This window comes from Adiantum capillus-veneris, chromosome 20 (genome assembly GCF_014529385.1).
Source record: "Adiantum capillus-veneris isolate H3 chromosome 20, ASM1452938v2, whole genome shotgun sequence".
Taxonomy (NCBI): domain Eukaryota; kingdom Viridiplantae; phylum Streptophyta; class Polypodiopsida; order Polypodiales; family Pteridaceae; genus Adiantum; species Adiantum capillus-veneris.
This window is the reverse complement of record NC_140950.1, coordinates 123,450,049-123,471,271: the sequence shown is the minus strand read 5'-3', so window position 1 is coordinate 123,471,271 and position 21,223 is coordinate 123,450,049. Positions and strand designations below refer to the sequence as shown.

Here is a 21,223-nt window from a genome sequence, read left to right as displayed (position 1 = left end):
CCATTCTTCCTCGCATACATTCTTCAAGGCCACGGATCCCTCCAATTTGATCAACTCCGCTTGAAGCAAGTTGATTAGACCGTAAAGCTTACGGTACATCGTAATGGTTGTACATACGAGTCCATCCTTGGTGGTGTCGACGAGCTCCTTGAATGTGGCTTGAAATGCATACAAGCAGCATGCGGGCGGGGCGAAGGGGGAAAGGGGGGGTTGGGGGAGGGGGGAACGACATGCCATACCAGAGACAAGCCAATTTCTATGGTACCTAAGATTTTCAAGACAAACCACCTATGGCCTTACTTATAATCACACTTTCACATATGCTGATCCCAGGTGGCTTCTGCCTGCATAAATTTATTGTTAAAAGAAGAAGTGCTCATTTGTGAAATTCTAGTGTACCAACAATTTATTTTGGCACCACGGATGCATCTCACAAAGGAACTGACTGATGAGAGCTGAAAATGATGCAGCCCTTGAATATTTTGTGCGTTTTTCCATCGACTTGCAAATCCTTTTCAAACATGCACACTTCTATCGATCGTGCCAAGACTACAAATGAGCCAAAAAAAAGGGGGTCTGGCTCGGTAAGGAAATTCTTGGGCAGCAGTAAAAAGTTGGAAAGAAATGAAATGGCTCCGAAGTCAAGACGTATCAAGAACAAACAATGAATGGTAATCAGCATGGAATACATTCATACTATATGCATCTTGCCCACCAGGTTCATCTTTTGAACATTGCAGTATATATGATACAAGGTCTTGAGCTGAAGGTCTGGTTAAACCACCATCAACCCACTATGAGGTATCTGTCAGAGTAATCGAGAGTAAGAGCTTATCAAATCGAATCCCGGTGACTGGGTTGTCAATGTAGCTGGAATTATTGGATGTGAAAGACAGCTCCTTGAGGGGGGTGAAAAGCTGTACAGTAGAATGGAGGTGTCTCTGCATATGTCGTCGAGTGATGAAATGATGGATGGTCATCACAAGATACAGGCTGGTGCAATGATTCAGATGTCAACTGACAAAATGGTCCATCTATCTCACCATCCTCCCCTGGGGCTGATATGTGCCTCTTCCGCATGCAAGTCTCAATCCTCTTTCGTTTCTCTGAAAGTGGATCACAATCACTCTCAGTGTGAAACATGAAAGAGAACCTGAAACAACCCTTGTATTTTAAATTGGAGCTTACGCTATAATAGAGGACACACTGAATTGAGGGTGTTCAACAAATACAAACAGACATTCAGTATACAACTCCGTAGAAAGACGCATATGTAGCTGAAATAGATGACTTACTCTTGCTCGCTATAGCTTCCTTCGTCATCAAAAGAAACTCCTCCCACTGAAGCCCATGTAACTCATGCTTCTCCTCCTCTGAAAGCTCAAAATTTGGCACTCTTCCACAAAGGTAGGCAGCCCTTCACATCACATTAAAATAATTAATAAATAGTGCTCCTCAGTGCAACATGATTCACCTTATATAAACATCAGTCTGCCAACCTGTCATATAAATGTGCAGCTTCCTCCATAGTTGCAACTGTGCCCAAATGAATTTGCTTCTTCTCAACCTTGATTGCTGCTTGCCATTTCATGTTTTTGTAGTAGACTCCCCGCAACATGCAAGAGTCTTGGTTTTCAGCTTGTTTCCTCCTGGAAGACTTCCTCATCTTCATTGCCAGACCTGAACAACAATGTCATAAAACCGTGACACACTGAAGTGCGTTGTATCATAATTCCTTTGCCATTGACCTTAAAATCACCTTGACTTGAGTCATTCCTCTCTTTAGATGAGCGAAGTTCCACATGTGATGAACTCGGCTGAGGCAATATTTCCTGCATCAAGCAAAGAGATTTATTGAAAGAAGCCTTATAGATTTTAAGAATCAGAGGACACGAGGATGCAGGAACAAATGCAGTAGTGTGAAAACAAGCTAATGTAGTGGGGCACTTCTTAACTGGCTTTTTCTCAATAAGAACCTCTGATGTGTCCATCCTGCCTATTTGAATGACCTCCAGCTTGAACTCTGGTATAGTCTGGTGTGCATTGAATCTTGAAAGCTGACTCAAGATTTTATACCTTTCTGTGAGTACATGACAAGATCCTCCTTCAGAGACTAGACACAAAAAACTTTTTAAAAAATGGTATTGAAATAGCAGTAAGCTTGTACCAAACCCTACTTTTTTGTGAGCAAAATCCTTTACTCTATATAAACAAAAGTCCATGATGCCTAGGCAGCATGACATAGTTTGTACATCACTTGAAGAAAAATAATTAATAAAGGCTCTCTCTCTCTCTCTCTCTCTCTCTCTCTCTCTCTCTCTAAACACAGGCGCCTAGTGGTCAGCAAACCCTAAACGCGCAGCAGACAGTTGCTAAAAACCCTAAATCGTGCGTCAGAATTTAGCTCGACAGTTTTTTTCTCTTTTTTTCTCTTCTCTCTCTCTCTCTCTCTCTCTCTCTCTCTCTCTCTCTCTCTCTCTCTCTCTCTCTCTCTCTCTCTCTCTCTCTCTCTCTCTCTCTCTCTCTCTCTCTCTCCGCCCACAACTGCGGAGGACTACACAGCATCGACGGAGGCTACATCAGAGGATTCGGATCACTTTGGCCCGACATGCACAACGCCCGGTCAAACTACTGTCCATGGAGGAGATTGATGAGATCCGCCAGCGGCCGATGCTGGATTTCTTGTGACTTATGACAATCCCAGCCAGCTGCTTAGTTCACACCTACCAGTTTAGGATCCCATAGTAATTTTATTTTATCATTTTGTCATTTCATTTTGTTACTCTGACTTTGTACCAGATTCACCACATTGTAACTCTTTGGTCTCATTGGTCATTTTGGCCTTTTGAAGACGTTAATATAACATTTCATTTCATTTCCTCTCTCTCTCTCGAGGTCAGCACCAGCATTCACATACGGCCAGGAGACTGTGGAGTATACAGATGCGTACACTTACCTCGGAGTGGTTTTTAGTGGGCCAGAATTTTCATTGAGGAGGGCAGCACAGACTAGACTGACCAGAGCCCATGCAGCATTGGGTAGATTGGAAAGGATGTGTTCACAGGTTCAGTTTCAAGAGCCTAGGACGAAGCTCTGGCTCTTTGACACTCTGGTGGCTTCTGCATTGCTTTAAGGAGCTGAGATCTGGGGACCTTCATTAGATCATCACGGGAGGACAGGCCGCAATGATGGATGGGGGGACATGGAGAAGCCTCTGGTCTCTATGAACTCGCGGCTCATTAGAGCCAAGGCCTCAGTACCACGTGCTATTGTTCGAGCAGAGCTAGCTGCCCCCCCACTAGTGGTTGAGGCGCTCACCACATCGGTCTCCTTCATACACCGCATGTGGGAACTTCACAGAGACAGATATGCCCGCCTTGCACTTGAGTCCTCTCGACAGTTAGCCATGCAAGGAGATACAGCATGCTGGTATGGGGAGATGACATCATGCGCATGGGTTCAGCATAGACAGATTGCCTCCCTTCCAGTACTCACTGGATGCACCCTCTCTGACTCTTACACAGTCCGAGATCACCAGGCTTATCCGCCAGGACTTGACTCAGCTAGACACCAGGAGGACATGGATACAGCCAGCCAGGAGCTGGGCATGAAGATGGCTTTCTACAGAGAGCATCTCCTCCAGCTTACGGTGTGAGCGGGATGAAAACACACACAGCGCCTCTATAACGACCCGACACACACTCTTGGGAAGATACACACACACACTATGGGGCACCACTCGGCTTACACAACACACCTGGCCGAGACAGGGAACACACCTCTGGAGTAAGAGGAGAGAGACTATCCGCTTGCCCACTCCACACCAAGACACACACACACACACACACAAAAACTCAGCTCAAAAGAGGAGAACTTCTGATGTTTAGATACAAATGAGCTTGGGCCAACACCAATGGGGCAAACAACTCACACAATATGGGTAAAAGATACCAGATACAATCACAAATTGGAGAAGAAGCTTCACTCACCAGAGAAGATTACACAGAAAAACAGCAGAAAAAGAGTGAGGAATTTGGCAAAATGGACAGCGCCATCGCGTCCGGAACGGCCCAAACCCCAGTCTACAATGTCAAAGTGCTCAAATCCGACCTCGGATGAGCAGTTTACAGCCAAAACAGGCTCCAAAATGAGCAAAAACACACCTGCGGCTGTTCCTCCTCTCTTCTCCACGTTTTTTATGGTCTTCTCTCTGTTTTTTCAGTTCCCACACTTAGCTTTTTTAGTTGGGCACCCTTAGCCTTTTAGATGACCTCAAACGGACCCCGAACAGGCCAAAAACTGACCTCGCAGTGCATAGTTGTCACCTTTTTGCATCATTCGCACACCGGGCACTCAGCTTTTTTCCAATAATGCATCTCGCCACCACGTGAAGTGGCCCCAAAAAGTGGTCCTAATGATGACCTTTCTGCATAACTCTCACAAGAAAACACCCACGTTGTGTCCGTCCTCATCCGCGTGCAAATATTGACCTCGTTCGCCCTCCTGACGCCACTAGATGCCATCTGACGCACCTGCTGACCTCATGTCGTCGGCCCACGAATAGCTTCCTCGAGAAGTTTTACGAACTACCAACTCCTCCTTATTGTAGAAAAAACACACTAGTATTGATAATAGTGAAAATCGCTGCACTATGTACATGTTGTCCTACCTGTACACATGTGGGCCCCACGTAACCACTTGGCTATGAAAATTGGGTAATCCTTTATTCGATGCACCATGCATGTGTATGTACATATGCGCAATCCTTTGCTCAAAAAAACTCCTGACATAATTTGCCCATCCCCTAGCCTGCTAGATCATTCATGATCAGCAGCAGCAAAGAGAGATATGAGACTCGCCGCATCACAGTTCTCCTCATCCTTCACCAACATTGCTTGCTCCACAGACAGCTCATCTTGCTCCACCATGATCAATCTAGCATGATACAATTTAAGACGCGACCCATTTACCCTTGACTTATGTAGAACACCATCCAAGTTAGCCAGCTGATATGTGCCATTTGGAAAACACTCCACTACCTTGAAAGGGCCTTCCCACTTAATTTGAAACTTCTTTTGGAAGGTGTTGTACAGCTTACTGTTGTAGCGCAAAACCAAGTCATGTTTCTTGATACCCTTACTTTTGACCTGTTCATTTATCTTTGCCAAAGCCTTATCCTGCATCTGCCCATAATGCTCCAATGCGCTCATCCTATCCAACTGGACCTCTTGTAACTGCAAGAGCCTCTCTTTGAATGCATCACTAGGCGGCCCAAGCAACTTCTCTAACATCTTGACCGCAGGCAACTCTACTTCCACCGAAGTACGGTAAGCCCATAATGCACTAGGCAATTCCAAATCCCAATTCTTTCCTTGGTGCTTTGTCACTTTCGAAAGAATCTGTACCAACTCACCATTGAATCTTTCATTTAAGCCATTACACTGTGGGTAATAAGGAGTGGTATGCTGGTGCCTAATCTTCATCTTTGTGCATAAGAAGTCTAGCAGTTTAGCTCTAAATCCTGGCCCCTTATCTAAAAGTAGCTCTAATGGCACCCCAAACTTGCAACATATTTCATCATACACAAATTTTGCCACATCCTTTGCAGTGATCTGTTTTACTGCTATAGCCTCTGCCCATCTAGAGAGATAGTCCACTGCCGTCAAGATATAGCTTTTGCCCCTGCTTGTGATAGGTAACGGGTCTATTGCATCAATCCCCCACTTTTCAAACACATCAAACGCCATAATGGTTTTTCGTAGCTCTGGCTTCAACACTCTCTTCCCAAACGCTTGACACCTATTGCAAGAACTACACCAATGGTGAACATCCTTGTGCAAACTAGGCCATACATACCCCTCTTGCAAAATCTTATGCAAGGTGATCTTTAGAGCAAAATGGCCACCACATGCGCCTTCATGATTCTCTTCCAACACTCTGTAAAGCTCCTCCCGCCAAGGTACACGTCTCAACACGAGATCAGCCCCTTTCATGTATAAGACATCACCAATCAATTTGTACCTGTATGCTCTACGCACAAAGCCATACTTCTTAGACTTCTGAATCTCCTTTGGAATGATTCCTGTTAGCAAAAACTCCTCTTCTTGAGCCAAACTTTCCCGGCCATGATAAAGAGGTAAAGTGGTCCTCAACACAAATAGCTCCCCAATCATGCCTTGAGCTGCTTCAGTGCCTCTCCATTTAGAGCACGTTCAATGTGTCTGATGATCCATGCTTCGAACTTTTTTAACAGGCCTTTAATTCTGAATCACATTTCCTTCAATGAGGTGTTCTTGCTCTTCCACACACCCAGCACTTGCTTCACCACTAACAAGGCATCACCTTTTATACTCAACCTTCGAACCCCATGCTTCAAACAAATGTGTAATCCGGCTTCCAATGTAGCATATTCAGCCTCATTGTTACTATGCGCATCCAATTTGAACCCTCTCTTGCATACTAGCTTCCCCTCTGGATCATAAAGTGCTATATCCCCTGAAGCTGCATCATGGCTCTTTCTGTATGAACCATCAAAGAACAACACATGTGCATTGCTGATCTGTGGCACTTCTTCAACTACCTTTCTCACCACCTCTTCCTTAACAATAAGGGGATTCTCCTTGTAGGTCAACAAATCAGCCAGGGTAGCCCTTGTACTATCTTCCACTAGAAAAGAGAACTCAAACTCTTGCAGCTCAATTACCCATTTCTTCACCATATTTGACATGTTAGTACCATTAATTAATTGTGGCAAAAAGGCATAACTCGTCAAGAAAACAAAAGGCCGTGGTAGCAAGTAATGACGAAATCGTCGACAAGCAAATATTACACTGGCCATCACTAGCTCTACTTCCGATAACTTTCTCTCCGCTACCAACTTCACTCGGCTTGCACAATACACTAGCCTCATATAATGGCTGCCCTTCCCCTTTTGCAATAGCATGGCTCCAATGGCATCATCTCCTACTGAGGGATTTACATAAAAAATTTTCTCCCAATTAGGAGCCTGCATGGCTGACAAACCCCCTAACACCTCTTTCACCTCTTGAAACACTTCTTCACACTTGTCATCCCATTGCAATGGATCATGCTTTGCCACTTGTTGTAATGGATAAAGAAGTTGCGAAGACAATGGAATAAACCTTGCCATGTACTTCACTTTGTGTATAAAGGTTGCCAATTGCTTCGTACTCGTAGGTGATGGAAGAAGAATAATAGACTTAACCTTGTCTGGAACAGCCTCAATGCCATTTTCTGACACCATGTGGCCCAATAACTTCACCCTTGGCTGTGCTAGATGACATTTCTTTGGATTTAGTTGTCCTCCACATTCATCATATCGAGCCAATACCATCTGCAGCTTCTCATGGTGATCAGCCCTACTGCTATAGACACAGAAGTCATCCATAAAAGCTTTAACACAACTACCAATGAATGGTTCCAACACCCAATTTGCTCTCTCTTGATAGAAGGAAGGTCCATTTGACAACACAAATGGCAATACTGTGTAGCAATAGCAGCCCCATGGCGTAATAAAAGTTGTCTTTGTGCGGTCTTTAAGAGCAATCTTCAATTGAAAATAGCCTGAAAAACCATCACACACTGTACCTCTCATAACCTGCCACTGAATCCAAGATCTGATCAATGAATGGAAGAGGATATGGGTTCTTCTTAGTGGCTGCGTTTAAGGGTTTAAAATCTACACAAATTCTCCACTTCCCATCCTTCTTTGGACTGACTACAACTGGACTCACCCATTCTGTGGTCTCCACAGGGACTATGAACCCTGCCTTCAATAACTTGTCCACCTCTTCTCGCAAGGCTTCCATTTACTCTTGACCCATCCTTCTTAGCCTTTGCCGCACTGGCTTAGCTCCTTCTTTCAGCTCTATATGCATCTCTTCGCCCTTGAACCCTCTGATCTCTTCATATGAAGTAATGAACAAATCAGGAAAACTAGCCAACATGTGCAAATATATATCCTTCTCCATAGCTGAGAGGTCTCCACTAATCATTTGCGTCATTAATTCTTGCTTCTTTGACAACTCAACCTTGGTTTGCATCATCCCTTCAATCACTTCATAAGGCCCTTCACTTTCATCTGCAACCTCATTCGCAAATGCAACTAAACCAATCTCCTGGATTTCTTTGTCCATCAAAAGAAATGCAACATCAGCATCCTCATCACTGCTGGTAGTGCTATCACTGTCTTCATCTGTCACCGTGGAAGAGTCTTCATCACTAGACTCATCCTCATCTTCATAAAGCTCCTCTAATCGTTTCCTTGTGTCCATATTATAAAGCTTCTTGGTACCTGTCTTTCCATAGAGGCTAATCGTACCATGTCGACAATCTTGAACAGCTCCCACTACGCGTAACCATGGTCTGCCCAGTATAATAGGATATGCTCCCAACCCTGCTGGCATCACATGAAAATCAACCACTGCCTTTGCTTCATATGCCTCCACTTCTAAGCTCTTTACAACACCCAAGCATTTTACTTTTTGATGGTTTGCCAATTTGATCCAAAAACCTGACACCCCAGCCACTGTGAGACCCATCTTCTCAACACATGAGTGTGTTATGACGCATATTTGGGCTCCGCCATCCACATAACCTTGTCCCAAATTTTTCCTTTTATGCCACACATCTACTATTGGACAAATGTCTGGTAGCTCATCCATTGCCAACACCTTCACTGGACCTCTCTCTGGCTCTTTCTCCATTGGGTTAACCATCCTCTTCCACTGTCACTTTAGCTTAGGCACCATCTCTATAAGCTGCCCAAAAGTAACATCTGCCTTCCTGCTCGTCAGATCCTCCTTCAAGTCATAGCTTAATTGCCCATCCCCTAGTGGAAAATCTAAAACATGAAACTTTCGACGAGCTCTCCTTTTCCTCTTGGCCTTGATATCCTCGCCTTCATGGCTCTTTCCTTTCTTCTTACTAGGACCTGGGGCACTTCTTCCTTCCTTTTCCTCTGTGGTCCTCTTCCCAATAGGCATCACTAATGTATCCTCTAGCTTTGATGCCTTCTCCAAGGTGACTACACTTAGCACTTTTGTCTTTCCCTTTTCCTCCTGGGTCAGTCCACTGGTTCCTTCGTCTCCCTTAATTTCGATGCCATAATCACTTGACCTAGTTTTAGCACCTGTCTTGGCAATGGATACATGTCTCCCCCCATCCTTGGTGGCTTATCACATTGCGGGCTGATGTGACCCAACTCTCCACAATTATAACATATGGACGTCTGCCTCCAAAACCTACCATTGCTTTGTCCAACACCATTCCTAGGCCTTTCTTCACCTCCTTGCTGATTAGCAAACCTCCCTCGACCTCGATTATTTCCCACTTGACCTAGCATGTTTAGGCTGAGATTCTTCATCAAATCTACCATTTGCCTCATGTCTTGCCTTAGCCCATCATCTTGCACTGCTGTAGTGACCACTGCTGGCATAACCTGAATAGTAACAGGAACTACAGGTTCATGATGAACCCCTGACATGCGCCCTTGTAAAGACTCTATAGGCTGAAATTCAGACCTCATTGGCAAAGACTCCACCCCTAACTGGCTCATTTTCCTCAGCTTCCACTCTTTGTTCCTTGCTACCTCTAGTGCATCCTCATATGTCCTAGGCTTCTTTAGCTCCACTCTCCAACGTATATTCTCCCAAAGACCAGCCAAGAACCTGTCCTTCTTCATCATGTCAGGCGGGGGTACCTGTGGTGCTAAAGCCTTGCACATTCGCTCCCATGCCAATGAAAACTTACGTATGTACGCATCTACTGGCACACCTTCCTTTTGCACCAAAGCCTGTACTTCTTGCCACACCTTGTCAGGATCTTCTATCTTCACAAACTCCACTTCCAACCCATGTCGTAGATTGTCCCAACTCAACCTTACAGGTGGATCAGCCACACGCAACTCCTCTTCAAATGCTTTAGACCAAACTCGTGCATCACTCTTCAAACAAATTTGGAGAAGGCGTAATATCTGCGCAAGATCATGAATCTGGTTCTAATGCAGGCAACCTCCATCTTTTCCAAAAATTCTTCCACATCTTCATCACTTCTTCCATGAAACTCCGGATAAGAGAAAGCCATGGCTACCCAAGTTACAATGCTTTGAGAACCCCTTTGAACACACGTGCAAGAACCCAAAACTTTTGACTACCCAATCCCCAGAAACTTCAATGGAGCTCAACTTTAGATAAGGACAAACACATGCACATCAAATGAGTTTTCATAGTTGATCATCGGAATTACAACAGGCAAAGGACATTCCAAGATCTCTCGTAATCTTCTTGGCTCAAACATAAAGACTATGCACTGCTGGAAAAAGATCTTCCTGGACACATGAACATTAATCTGAATTCTTTGAGTTAAATGAAAAGGAGTGAACTGAGGGCCATTTTGATCATCCATTAAAGCCAACCATGAAGCTCCCAAGAAGGCACACCTGACTCAACCTCTGATTTTGCCAAAATTTCAGCAACATAACAACATAAATGACTCAAAATACCAAAAAACCAGCCATCATAACTTGGGAAAATTTCAACAGAGTTTCCCCAGAAGTAGAGCAGTAGGAACCCAAAATATAGACTGTCTATGTATGCATAAACTGTCAACAATAGAACCCGAGCATCAAGTAGGACTCACTAGTACATAGCCTATGGCGAGGTAACAAAAAGGGTGCTCCAGCTACCTGTATCACCGAAAGGATCTCCACATTTGAGAATCCCCCAGCTCAATAAAAATCTCACGCTATCGACCCTCACACGAAGGCTAATGCAAATCGCATATAGTCAAGTCTCAGAAATGACTATCTTCCAGACCAAGTCTCAGAGATGGCTGGGACTGCCAAATACAACCAAGTATGGCTCCACAAATGCGTACAATGGCAGTTTCCACAAGTAACGTACAATCCAGCAGACAATGCGCTCAAATAGGTGCCAAGTGATGCATTCCCACAACAACTGCAAGTGACATCATTGCTAGTATATCACTGTACTCCAGCTACCTGTACCTGTACCTGTCCCTGTAACCTGTAATCTACAACCTGTAATCCCGAAGTTCGAAGCTCGAAGCAGAAGGTACTCGAAGAAGATCCTCCGTGGGGGCACCAAAAGAATGTGAGCGGGATGAAAACACACACAGCGCCTCTATAACGACCCGACACACACTCTTGGGAAGATACACACACACTATGGGGCACCACTCGGCTTACACAACACACATGGCCGAGACAGGGAACACACCTCTGGAGTGAGAGGAGAGAGACTATCCACTTGCCCACTCCACACAAAGACACACACACACACACAAAAACTCAGCTCAAAAGAGGAGAACTTCTGATGTTTAGATAAAAATGAGCTTGGGCCAACACCAATGGGGCAAACAGCTCACACAATATGGGTAAAAGATACCAGATACAATCACAAATTGGAGAAGAAGCTTCACTCACCGGAGAAGATTACACAGAAAAACAGCAGAAAAAGAGTGAGGAATTTGGCAAAATTGTAACAAACTTAGACACTCCAAGTCAAGAATCAACCGCGACAGCACCAAATAACCACTTCAAAACAATTCATAGATCACAATAGATTTGCACTGGCCCGGCGGAGTTCCGTGCCTAGAGATATTGGCCCCAAAGACTGGCGCCCCTTTCGGTATTTCTTTTTGTATTAATCAATCATCAAAGTACAAGAGAGCGGTAGGGTTTCACTCTCAGACTCTGCGTCCAGATGCTCTGAGAAGTGAGGCACTCACCACTAATTTAAAGGTTACAAGGGATGCCCAAAAGCAGAGCCCCAAAAACTTTTAAAATCAAAAGCATCAGTTCTCTCTCTCTCTCAGAGAGTCTTTTCTCTTTTTTTATAAAAAAAAGCAAAAGCAAAATTCGCGTCGCTCATCATTTTCCAAAAAGAAAAAAAAAAAAATTTAATAATCCGCCTCCGCGATTTCCGGAATTTAGGGTTTTTGGCAAAAATTAGGGTTTGCAGGAATTTTAGGGTTTCTGGCAGAAATTAGGGTTTCTGCTGTCCGCCACATCATCACTTTGTGACATACCACCCTCTTGAAAGCATTGTAATCGACTGCGATTACGCCTGCAAAACCAACAAAAACCATAAACCGTCTTAGCAGACACTAAGTGTTAGTACCTACGTACTAGGAACACACATCTAGCACATGTACAAAATCGACAGTCACATCACACGACATCACAGGACATCACCAGACATCACAGGACATTCAACATTCATTCGGATCTTAGACCATGATTTATCGGCAATGTAGCTAGCAATCACATCTAGGTCCAATCGGGACCTCATCGATGTCCGATTGATTAACCCCTATTGCAACCATGTCTATTCGAGATCAATCAGACCAAAATGCTGCAGTCATTTCGTCTACCAGTTCCTGCACTCACAAGAAGTCAAGAACAAATCAGTATCATAATCAAGAATTCCATTTCATAAAGTCATCCAGCAGAATACTGTCAGCTCTCAGTATCCCTGAAGCTCAAATAGACATCAGTGACTTTAGTATCAAAATCGAGGCATCTGTTGACAAAGGAGCGGAGTAACTCCCCTCTTGTGCATCCCACTGCACCAGATCTTCGGCCAAGCTGAGTTCTGGGTTCCGTTTGGAGTAGACTATGCTAAACCAAAACATCGAGGTAAAGTTTCACAATCCGAGGAGTATCTGCTAGGTCCTCCTCCTCCATCCACTTCGCATCAAATGCAGGAAAGTTCTTGAACTTAACCAAGAACCCGCCTTCGGACTTTACCTTTCTTCGTATCATTATGTGCCAAAATCTGTTCAGGAACAAGGATCTCCTCGTTTTCTTCCACTTTGGGTTGCTCATCAGGCTCCCCATCATCAGGCACATCACCCTTAACAGGTTTCAAGAGACTCACATGCAATGCATTGTGAATTCTCCAAGTATCTGGCAGTTTCAATCGGAAGGAGACATCATTTATCTTGTCAGTAATCTGGAAAGGTCCGTAGTATCACATACTAAGCTTTGGAAAAAGCCTCTCCTTTCCCTTCTTCTTTCTTAGGCGTGCCTTCTCAAAGTAAGAGCACCCAATCATCCTCCTTTAGTTTCCAGTCGCCATGATGGGGATCCGCTGCCTTTTTCTGTCGTTCTTGAGACTCCTGCAAAGTCTCGCGAACCTTGGCAAAAGCCGTATCCAAATCTCGCGAATATTCATCCGCTTCAAATTTCTAATCTTTCGTGCTCAGGAAGGATGGAACCTTCGCAGCAGTTTCAACAATCTCACATCGCATCTTCCCCGTCGAAGAGTGTATCGTGTTATTGTAGGCAAATTCCACCAAAGGTAAGTTCTTTTCTCATTGTGTCTTCTGATGCGAGATAGAAGACTTCAATAAATCTAAAATCATTGAATTGGCAATCTCAGATTGCCCGTCAGTCTGCAAGTGGAACAATGACGAGAACTGCAACCGCGTGCCAATGTTCTCCCAAATTGCCTTCCAAAACAAACTCATAAATCTGGGGTCTCTGTCGGAGACAATCGTCTCAGGCGTGCCATGTAATCGGAAAATCATCGTGATCATTCTGTATTCTCGGGAGAGAAAAAAAAATGAAATCCATTTCAATATTTTCCCAGGGGCGGGTGGGTATGGGTAAAGGCTGTAACAATCCCTGTGCCTTATGCCTGTCAAACTTGACCTTCTGGCATACCAAGCAACTGCGCACAAACTCTTCCACATCCTTCTTCAGTCTCCGCCAAAAGAAATCTCTCTCTACCCCTTTCATGGTGGTAGCAATGCCGCGGTGACCCGTAAAAGGTGGACAGTGGCAATCAGTCATAACCTTTTCCCTCAACGGCTGTGTAACGCACAACATAGTCTTTTTCATCAAGTACCTTCCCGAAGGGAGTATCCAGCTACTGTCTCCCCATCCCGTATCCGTGTGAAAATATCTGCAAAATCTGTATCTGTGGCACACTGATCGACCATATCCTCGAAGCTCCTATGATGTATCGCGGAAATAGCCAGAACCAACGGTTTCCGAGACAAAGCATCTGCCACCACATTCTTTTGTCCCTGCACATGGACAATCTTGAAGTGGAACTGTGACAAGATGTTTGCCCACCGCATCTGCTTTTCCGAAAGCTGCTTCTGTGACAAGAAGTAGCGCAAACTCTGATGGTCTGTAAAGACAGTAAAATCCGCTTCGAGTAGGTAATGTTGCCACTGAGTAAGAGCATGGATAACCGCCAAAAGCTCTTTCTCATAAATCTGTGCTGTCATCTCCGGCCTAGAGAACAAACGACTCTCGTAAGCTATGACATGGCCTTCTTGCATCAAGACCGCACCCAGACTACGACCACAAGCATCCCAATATACTTCAAATGACTTCTGCAAGTCCGGCAAAGTCAAAATAGGTCCCGTAGTCAATTTCTCTTTCAACGTCTGAAAGGCAGTCACCTCTGGGGGTCCCCACGAAAAAGGTACTCCTTTCTGTGTCAAGATATGCAAAGGGGAAGCAACCTGTGCAAACTTTCGTATGAACCGCCTGTAGTTCGAACACAGTCCCAAGAAGCTTCTAGCTTCATGGACATTCCTCAAATCGGGCCAATCACGGATAGTCTCTATCTTGGCCGGGTCCATTTGCACTCCTGTTGCTGACACAATGTGTCCCAAAAAGTGTATCTCTGGTAGGAAAAATTCACTTTTCTTAGCATTAATCACTAATGTGTGATCTCGTAATGCCTGAAAGACTTGAAGCAGATGATCTCTGTGTTCTGCCTCATTCTTCGAGAAAACAATGATGTCGTCAAAGAAAGTGCCAACAAATAGCCTGTACTCTCGAAAAATCCTGTCCATCATCCGGTTAAATGTCGCAGGAGCATTGGTTAAGCCAAAAGGCATCACCAAAAACTCAAATAACCCAAAAGTCGTCCGAAAAGCTGTCTTGTAGACATCTCCTGGCGCTATCCTGATCTGATGATATCCACTCTTCAAGTCAATCCTGCTAAAGCACGAGGATCCCTGTAACCTGTCGAGTATATCATCGATCCTAGGAATCGGAAATCTGTTCTTGATGGTGATTTCATTGAGAGTGCTATAATCGATGCACATTCTCCAAGATCCGTCTTTCTTCAAAACCAACAACACTGGAGAGCAATACGGTGAAGTACTAGGCTGGACAAGACCCTTTTCCAAGAGGTCTTTCATTGAGTTCATAATCTTTTCATTCTGTACTCGGCTCACACGATAAGGTGGCCGATTCGGTGGCGTGCTTTCAGATATCAGATCAATGGTATGATCTTCAGGCCCTCTCAAAAGCAATCGGCATGAGCGTGGAGAAAAAAAATCTTGGCGTTCTTTTCTTCAGGTCAAAACATATTCAACCTTTATCCATCGTTCAGTTCTCCCAAAAGAATGAGTAAGAAAACTGAAGTTCATCAAGTACAATCTCTAAGCCCTTCATTTATCAAAGTCGCTTTCTCGGCCCGGTAGTCAACCACGGCGTAGTTCTTGTGGTACCAAGGGATCCCGAGTAGAACGTCACTCACGTGCCCTGAACACCCCTGTCATTGCAAACGAAGTTTGCCAATGCTCGGTGTAATGGCAACATCCCATCCGGGTGCCAGTCGAACTACCTCCGCCTGTGGCGTCAGTCGGTCGGGCGTAGTTCCAAATCGAGCCGCCAATTCCAAGTGAAAAGAAGTTGGCCTTGGCTCCTTCAAAAGAGCTTCCTGATCCTTCACTTTGCCCCAAAAAAGCGGCAAAGTTTGTACTTTCATTCATTTGATTCGGTGCAAGTCCCATGCCATGTGGTACCAGTTCTACTTTTCTATCTGCCTTTTCTGCCACATTCCTCAGCTACTCTCGAACTCTCAGACCTGTCGTCGTCTTTATCATTCTGTTCTTTCTGTGCCTTATCAGGGCACTTTGCGGAAATATGTCCATGTTCTCCGCATCCAAAGCACTTCCCCTCTCTGATGAAGCGAGCTCTCTCCTCAGGAGTAAGCTTGGGTCGTGCATCCTTTTTTTTTTTTCTCTGGGTTTCTCTTTTTCATTCTACTTTCATTCCCGGAAGTCTGTTCAGCTCGTTATGTCATGGCCTCATCTGTGGGGTAGGTCAGACTGCCAAAGTGAATGGCAAAGCCCCGCTTCGCATGACTCATCAACTCCTGAATAGAAGCTGACTTCTGTTCCAAGCAGTGATCTCGGATCTCTGTAGGTAAACCCAAGGTAAACCGCTCAATCTGTTCTCTGAACGAGATCTTCTTGAATGAAAAGGCGGGTAGAAAAGAGCTCCAGAATCTTTCACAATAAGAATTCACTGTATCGCTCTTGGTCATCCGGAGATGGTTCCAAGCAGCTCGTATATCTCGCTCAAACTCTTGAGTCGACCAAGAAGAAATAAAAAGCCTCTTAAATTTTAGCCATGTAACTGGCACAGTCTTGCTTAATAGAAGCGTGGACCACCAAGTACGAGCATTCCCCTCAAAGTAAGAGGCAGCTCTCCGAATCTTGGAGTGCTCTGAATAGCGTCCTCCCGCGAAAGCGATGTCAAACTGCTGTATACAAGACAAAGCCTTCGAAGCATCTGAGTATCCTGAAAAGTATCAACCTTGATCGAGTGGCCACCTTCCTTAAACTCTCGGACTTTCTTGCTTTTATCTTCGAGAAAGTCATACTGGTTGGCTTTGTAAAAATTCTTCTTGTTCGCATAAAACTTTCCGTCATCGGAATATGAGCTGTCTGTAGACGAGTCCTCAGTAGAACTGTCAGTCTCTGGGCGAGATGTAGCCTTCTTTGCCTTTTTCTTGCCTGTTCCGAAGCTTTGTGTCTTGCTTCGCTCTTTGCTTTTTTTCTGTCTTCTTCGCTCTAATCTGAGGAGCTAGAAGAACTGTCAGAAGAAGAAGAAGAAGAACTGGGTACTCCTTCAAATCGAACACGCTTCTTCCGTTTCTTTGCTTTGTCGAATGTCGACTGACGACCCAAATATCCCGGGAACTCAGTACCTTTGTTCTGCTTTTTGCCGTGCTTTTTTGCCTTTCTTTTGCACGTCGAAAAGCTGAGCAATCCGTGCATCAACCACGTTCTCCAGTTCCTTCTCTGTATATTTCTTGGAGGCAGAAGGTTTCTTGAGAGCGGGTTTCGGGAGTGGTGTTGTGGTTCTCTGCCACTCCATCTGTACCTCTTTCAAAGAGGTCTGGTTCATATATTTTGCCATCTTCGGGTCCTTGGCAAAATTGAGCATCATCTTTGTTGCATCGCCGATCAACTGGCGACGCTCTATCTCTCGCCGCTCCGCCTAAGTAGGCCGAGGCGGGCCATACTCTCTGTCTGAATCTTCGTTGTGATCCCAGCCCGCATCTCCAGATGCAGAGGGAGTCGACTGATCATTGCCTGAAGCCATAGGTGCCGCAGAAAAAACATTCGGGGATCGGATTTCCCGTAGAAGAGAAATCGGCCGTGCTCTGATACCACTGTAACAAACTTGGACACTCCAAGTCAAGAATCAACCGCGACAGCACCAAATAACCACTTCAAAACAATTCACAGATCACAATAGATTTGCACTGGCCCGGCGGAGTTCCGTGCCTAGAGATATTGGCCCCAAAGACTGGCGCCCCTTTCGGTATTTCTTTTTGTATTAATCAATCATCAAAGTACAAGAGAGCGGTAGGGTTTCACTCTCAGACTCTGCGTCCAGATGCTCTGAGAAGCGAGGCCCTCACCACTAATTTAAAGGTTACAAGGGATGCCCAAAAGCAGAGCCCCAAAAGCTTTTAAAATCAAAAGCATCAGTTCTCTCTCTCTCTCAGAGAGTCTTTTCTCTTTTTTTATAAAAAAAAGCAAAAGCAAAATTCGCGTCGCTCATCATTTTCCAAATATATATATATATATATTTTTTAATAATCCGCCTCTGCGATTTCTGGAATTTAGGGTTTTTGGCAAAAATTAGGGTTTGCAAGAATTTTAGGGTTTCTGGCAGAAATTAGGGTTTCTGTTGTCCGCCACGTCATCACTTTGTGACAAAATGGACAACGCCATCGCGTCCGGAACGGCCCAAAACCCCAGTCTACAATGTCAAAGTGCTCAAATCCGACCTCGGATGAGCAGTTTACGGCCAAAACAGGCTCCAAAATGAGCAAAAACACACCTGCGGCTGTTCCTCCTCTCTTCTCCACGTTTTTTCTGGTCTTCTCTCTGTTTTTTCAGTTCCCACACTTAGCTTTTTTAGTTGGGCACCCTTAGCCTTTTAGATGACCTCAAACGGACCCCGAACAGGCCAAAAACTGACCTCGCAGTACATAGTTGTCACCTTTTTGCATCATTCGCACACCGGGCACTCAGCTTTTTTCCGATAATGCATCTCGCCACCACGTGAAGTGGCCCCAAAAAGTGGTCCTAATGATGACCTTTCTGCATAACTCTCACAAGAAAACACCCACGTTGTGTCCGTCCTCATCCGCGTGCAAATATTGACCTCGTTCGCCCTCCTGACGCCACTAGATGCCATCTGACGCACCTGCTGACCTCACGTCGTCGGCCCGCGGATAGCTTCCTCGAGAAGTTTTACGCGCTACCAACTCCTCCTTATTGTAGAAAAAATACACTAGTATTGATAATAGTGAAAATCGTTGCACTATGTACATGTTGTCCTACCTGTACACATGTGGGCCCCACGTAACCACCTAGCTATGAAAATTGGGTAATCCTTTATTCGATGCACCATGCATGTGTATGTACATATGCGCAATCCTTTGCTCAAAAAAACTCCTGACAACGGTTGATGGCTTTGTGACGAGGCCGAGATACATGGACACCCACTTGTCTCATGGGATACGATGTGCTATCGGCCAAATACATACATCTTCACACCAATTGCGGATCGAGACTGGGAGATACAGCGGAGTACCAACAGAGGCTAGGACATGCCCCCTGTGTGACATCGAGCCTGAGACAGAGTTGCACTACACATGCCACTGCCACGTCTACTACGAGATACGAGGCCGCTTCCATTGCTTGTTCAGAGAGGGCTTTGGACCATTCTCCAGAGTCATGCAGTACGAGGATCAGAGATGCTTGGGTTTGCTTTTGCTCGAGCTATGCAGACACAGAGAGAGCCTGATGAGAGGAGAGGCTAGCCAGTCCCAGAGACAGATCACAGATTTCTTTAGAGCTGCCACTGGACACCAGGAGAAGTTACTACCACAGCAAAGCTCGTCGTCTCACACCAGAGGCACACTGATCAACCAAGCGACTGAGCTGGGAAGATCCAGACGCCCACGACTGCGGAGGACTACACAGCATCGGCGGAGGCTGCATCAGAGGATTCGGATCACTTTGGCTCGACATGCACGAAGCCCGGTCAGACTACTGACCATGGAGGAGATTGATGAGATCCGCCAGCGACCGATGCTAGATCTCTTGTGATCTAGGTATCCTAGCTAGCTGCTGTTCACACCTAGTAGTTTAGGATTCCATAGTATTTTATTGTGACATTTGTCGTTTCATTTTTGTCATTGTTGTCATCTTGTTACTCTGACTCTGACTTTGTATCAGATCCACCACATTGTAACTTTTTGGTCTCATAGGTCACTTTGGCCTTTTGAAGACGTTAATATAACATTTCATTTCATTTCATCATCTCTCTCTCTCTCTCTCTCTCTCTCTCTCTCTCTCTCTCTCTCTCTCTCTCTCTCTCTCTCTCTCTCTCTCTCTCTCTCTCTCTCTCTCTCTCCACACCATGATAGACATTTGAAAGGATCTTCCCCCCTTTCTTTTTCCTTTTCTTTCTTTCTTTCTTTTTCCTTTTCTTTCTTTCTTTTCTTTTTCTTTCTTTTCTTTTCTTTTTCTTTTTTTCTCTTTTTCTTTTTCCCTCTTTTTCGCGCAATCCCGAAATGGTGTCCCCCACCGTCAAGGCCTCTCCCTTGGCAAGTAGGGTGAACAAGGCCACATTCATGGCTATCAACAAGCGTCTCGCCGCCCTTGAAGAAGAAATGCAAGCATGGAGAAAGGAGATGAACGAATGGCGGAAGGAAAAAGCGGCCATCCTCGAGGAAAGAGACATTATGAGGCAAGAGATCAGCATCCTCAAAGCGGAGGTCGCTTCTTTGCGAGTCCGGCCAGCATGCGAAGTAGGAGAAATTGTCGAAGTGAAGGAAGCAATGAAGGAGAAGCTCACAAAGACCGTCACCGAAGCCATCGAGATAAAAACAAAAGCCATGGCCAACTCCATTGAGGGAAAGATGGATGCTAAGAAGGACGGATGGGTGGAGGTAGTACGTAAGAACCTCAAGAGGGAAGTCAAAGAAGAAGCCCAAAAAGACGAGCATCTCATCATACAAACAACAATTGAAGAGGAAAAGATGAGACAAGCACGGCATCTCAATGTCAGAGTGACAAGCATTATGCAGACAATTGCCTCTACTCCCGAGGAGGAGACCAAAGGGCTATGTCTCAAGCTTGGCTACGAAAGCGAATCTCTCCCATTTGCCAAGGTTTGGAGAGTAGGGAAAGATACAACAAAGAAAATAGCTCTCATCCTCCACTTCCCCAACGAAGAGGAGAGGACCACTTTCATGAGAAAGAGGGTAGCATTGCGTACTCTACAAGGGCCGCCTATATACCTTGATGACGATCTCACACGCATGCAAGTTGAGCATCGACAAGCATGCATGCCTCGAGTGCTACAAGCCCGCAAGGAGGGCAAGAGAGCTATCTACAGAGATAGCCGTGTCATCATTGATGGCAAGGCTATCAACTAGGGATTCGCAGCCTATGACACACCTCACTCATAGCTGCAATGGTTCCTTGTGGACACATCCGGGGAGACTAGAGGAGGTGATGGAGGACCAAGGTATCATACTTCTGACAGAGCCCAGAGAGAGGACTACCGAGGGTACAGGGATATGTATGGGAGTCATCGCACAGAAAGAGCATGCATCAACACACTTCCAGAGGCTCAGAAGGGGTAGCAGTATTATATAGATAAGAGCTACAGGCCAGGATACAGATTGTGACTAGAGATGCGGAGGCACGCTTCATGTAGATCAGAGTGAGCTACATGAGGGGAGCTTTATCTATATTGCCTTATCTTATTTCGCCCCATCAAGATCGAGGTTGGCCACAATCAGTGGAGACACAGCAAGGGGTGACACAGAGTTTTAGAAGAGAGACAGAGAGACGGGGGGAGATACTGTAAGGTCTCTGACCTGACCCAAAAAGA

General features: G+C 45.2%; 1 protein-coding gene across 3 annotated transcripts in view; it reads right to left on the bottom strand.

Annotated features, from left to right (window-relative positions):
• Positions 1 to 667: 667 nt before the first annotated feature.
• LOC147433201 (uncharacterized) overlaps positions 668 to 21,223 on the bottom strand; it is a 97,796-nt gene continuing 77,240 nt past the window's right edge. Inside the window, exons 4-8 of one of the 3 annotated variants that reach the window (XM_086492847.1) lie at positions 1,956 to 2,113; positions 1,760 to 1,832; positions 1,500 to 1,680; positions 1,296 to 1,417; positions 668 to 1,106 (exon numbers count right to left, since the gene is read on the bottom strand). In XM_086492847.1, the coding sequence (XP_086348973.1) occupies positions 877 to 1,106; positions 1,296 to 1,417; positions 1,500 to 1,680; positions 1,760 to 1,832; positions 1,956 to 2,113 (764 nt within the window). In that variant the 3' untranslated portion in view covers positions 668 to 876. Of the gene's footprint in view, positions 1,154 to 1,295; positions 1,418 to 1,499; positions 1,681 to 1,759; positions 1,833 to 1,955; positions 2,114 to 21,223 lie in introns of all 3 variants that reach the window. The other 2 variants (XM_086492848.1, XM_086492849.1) reach the window with 2 other exon arrangements.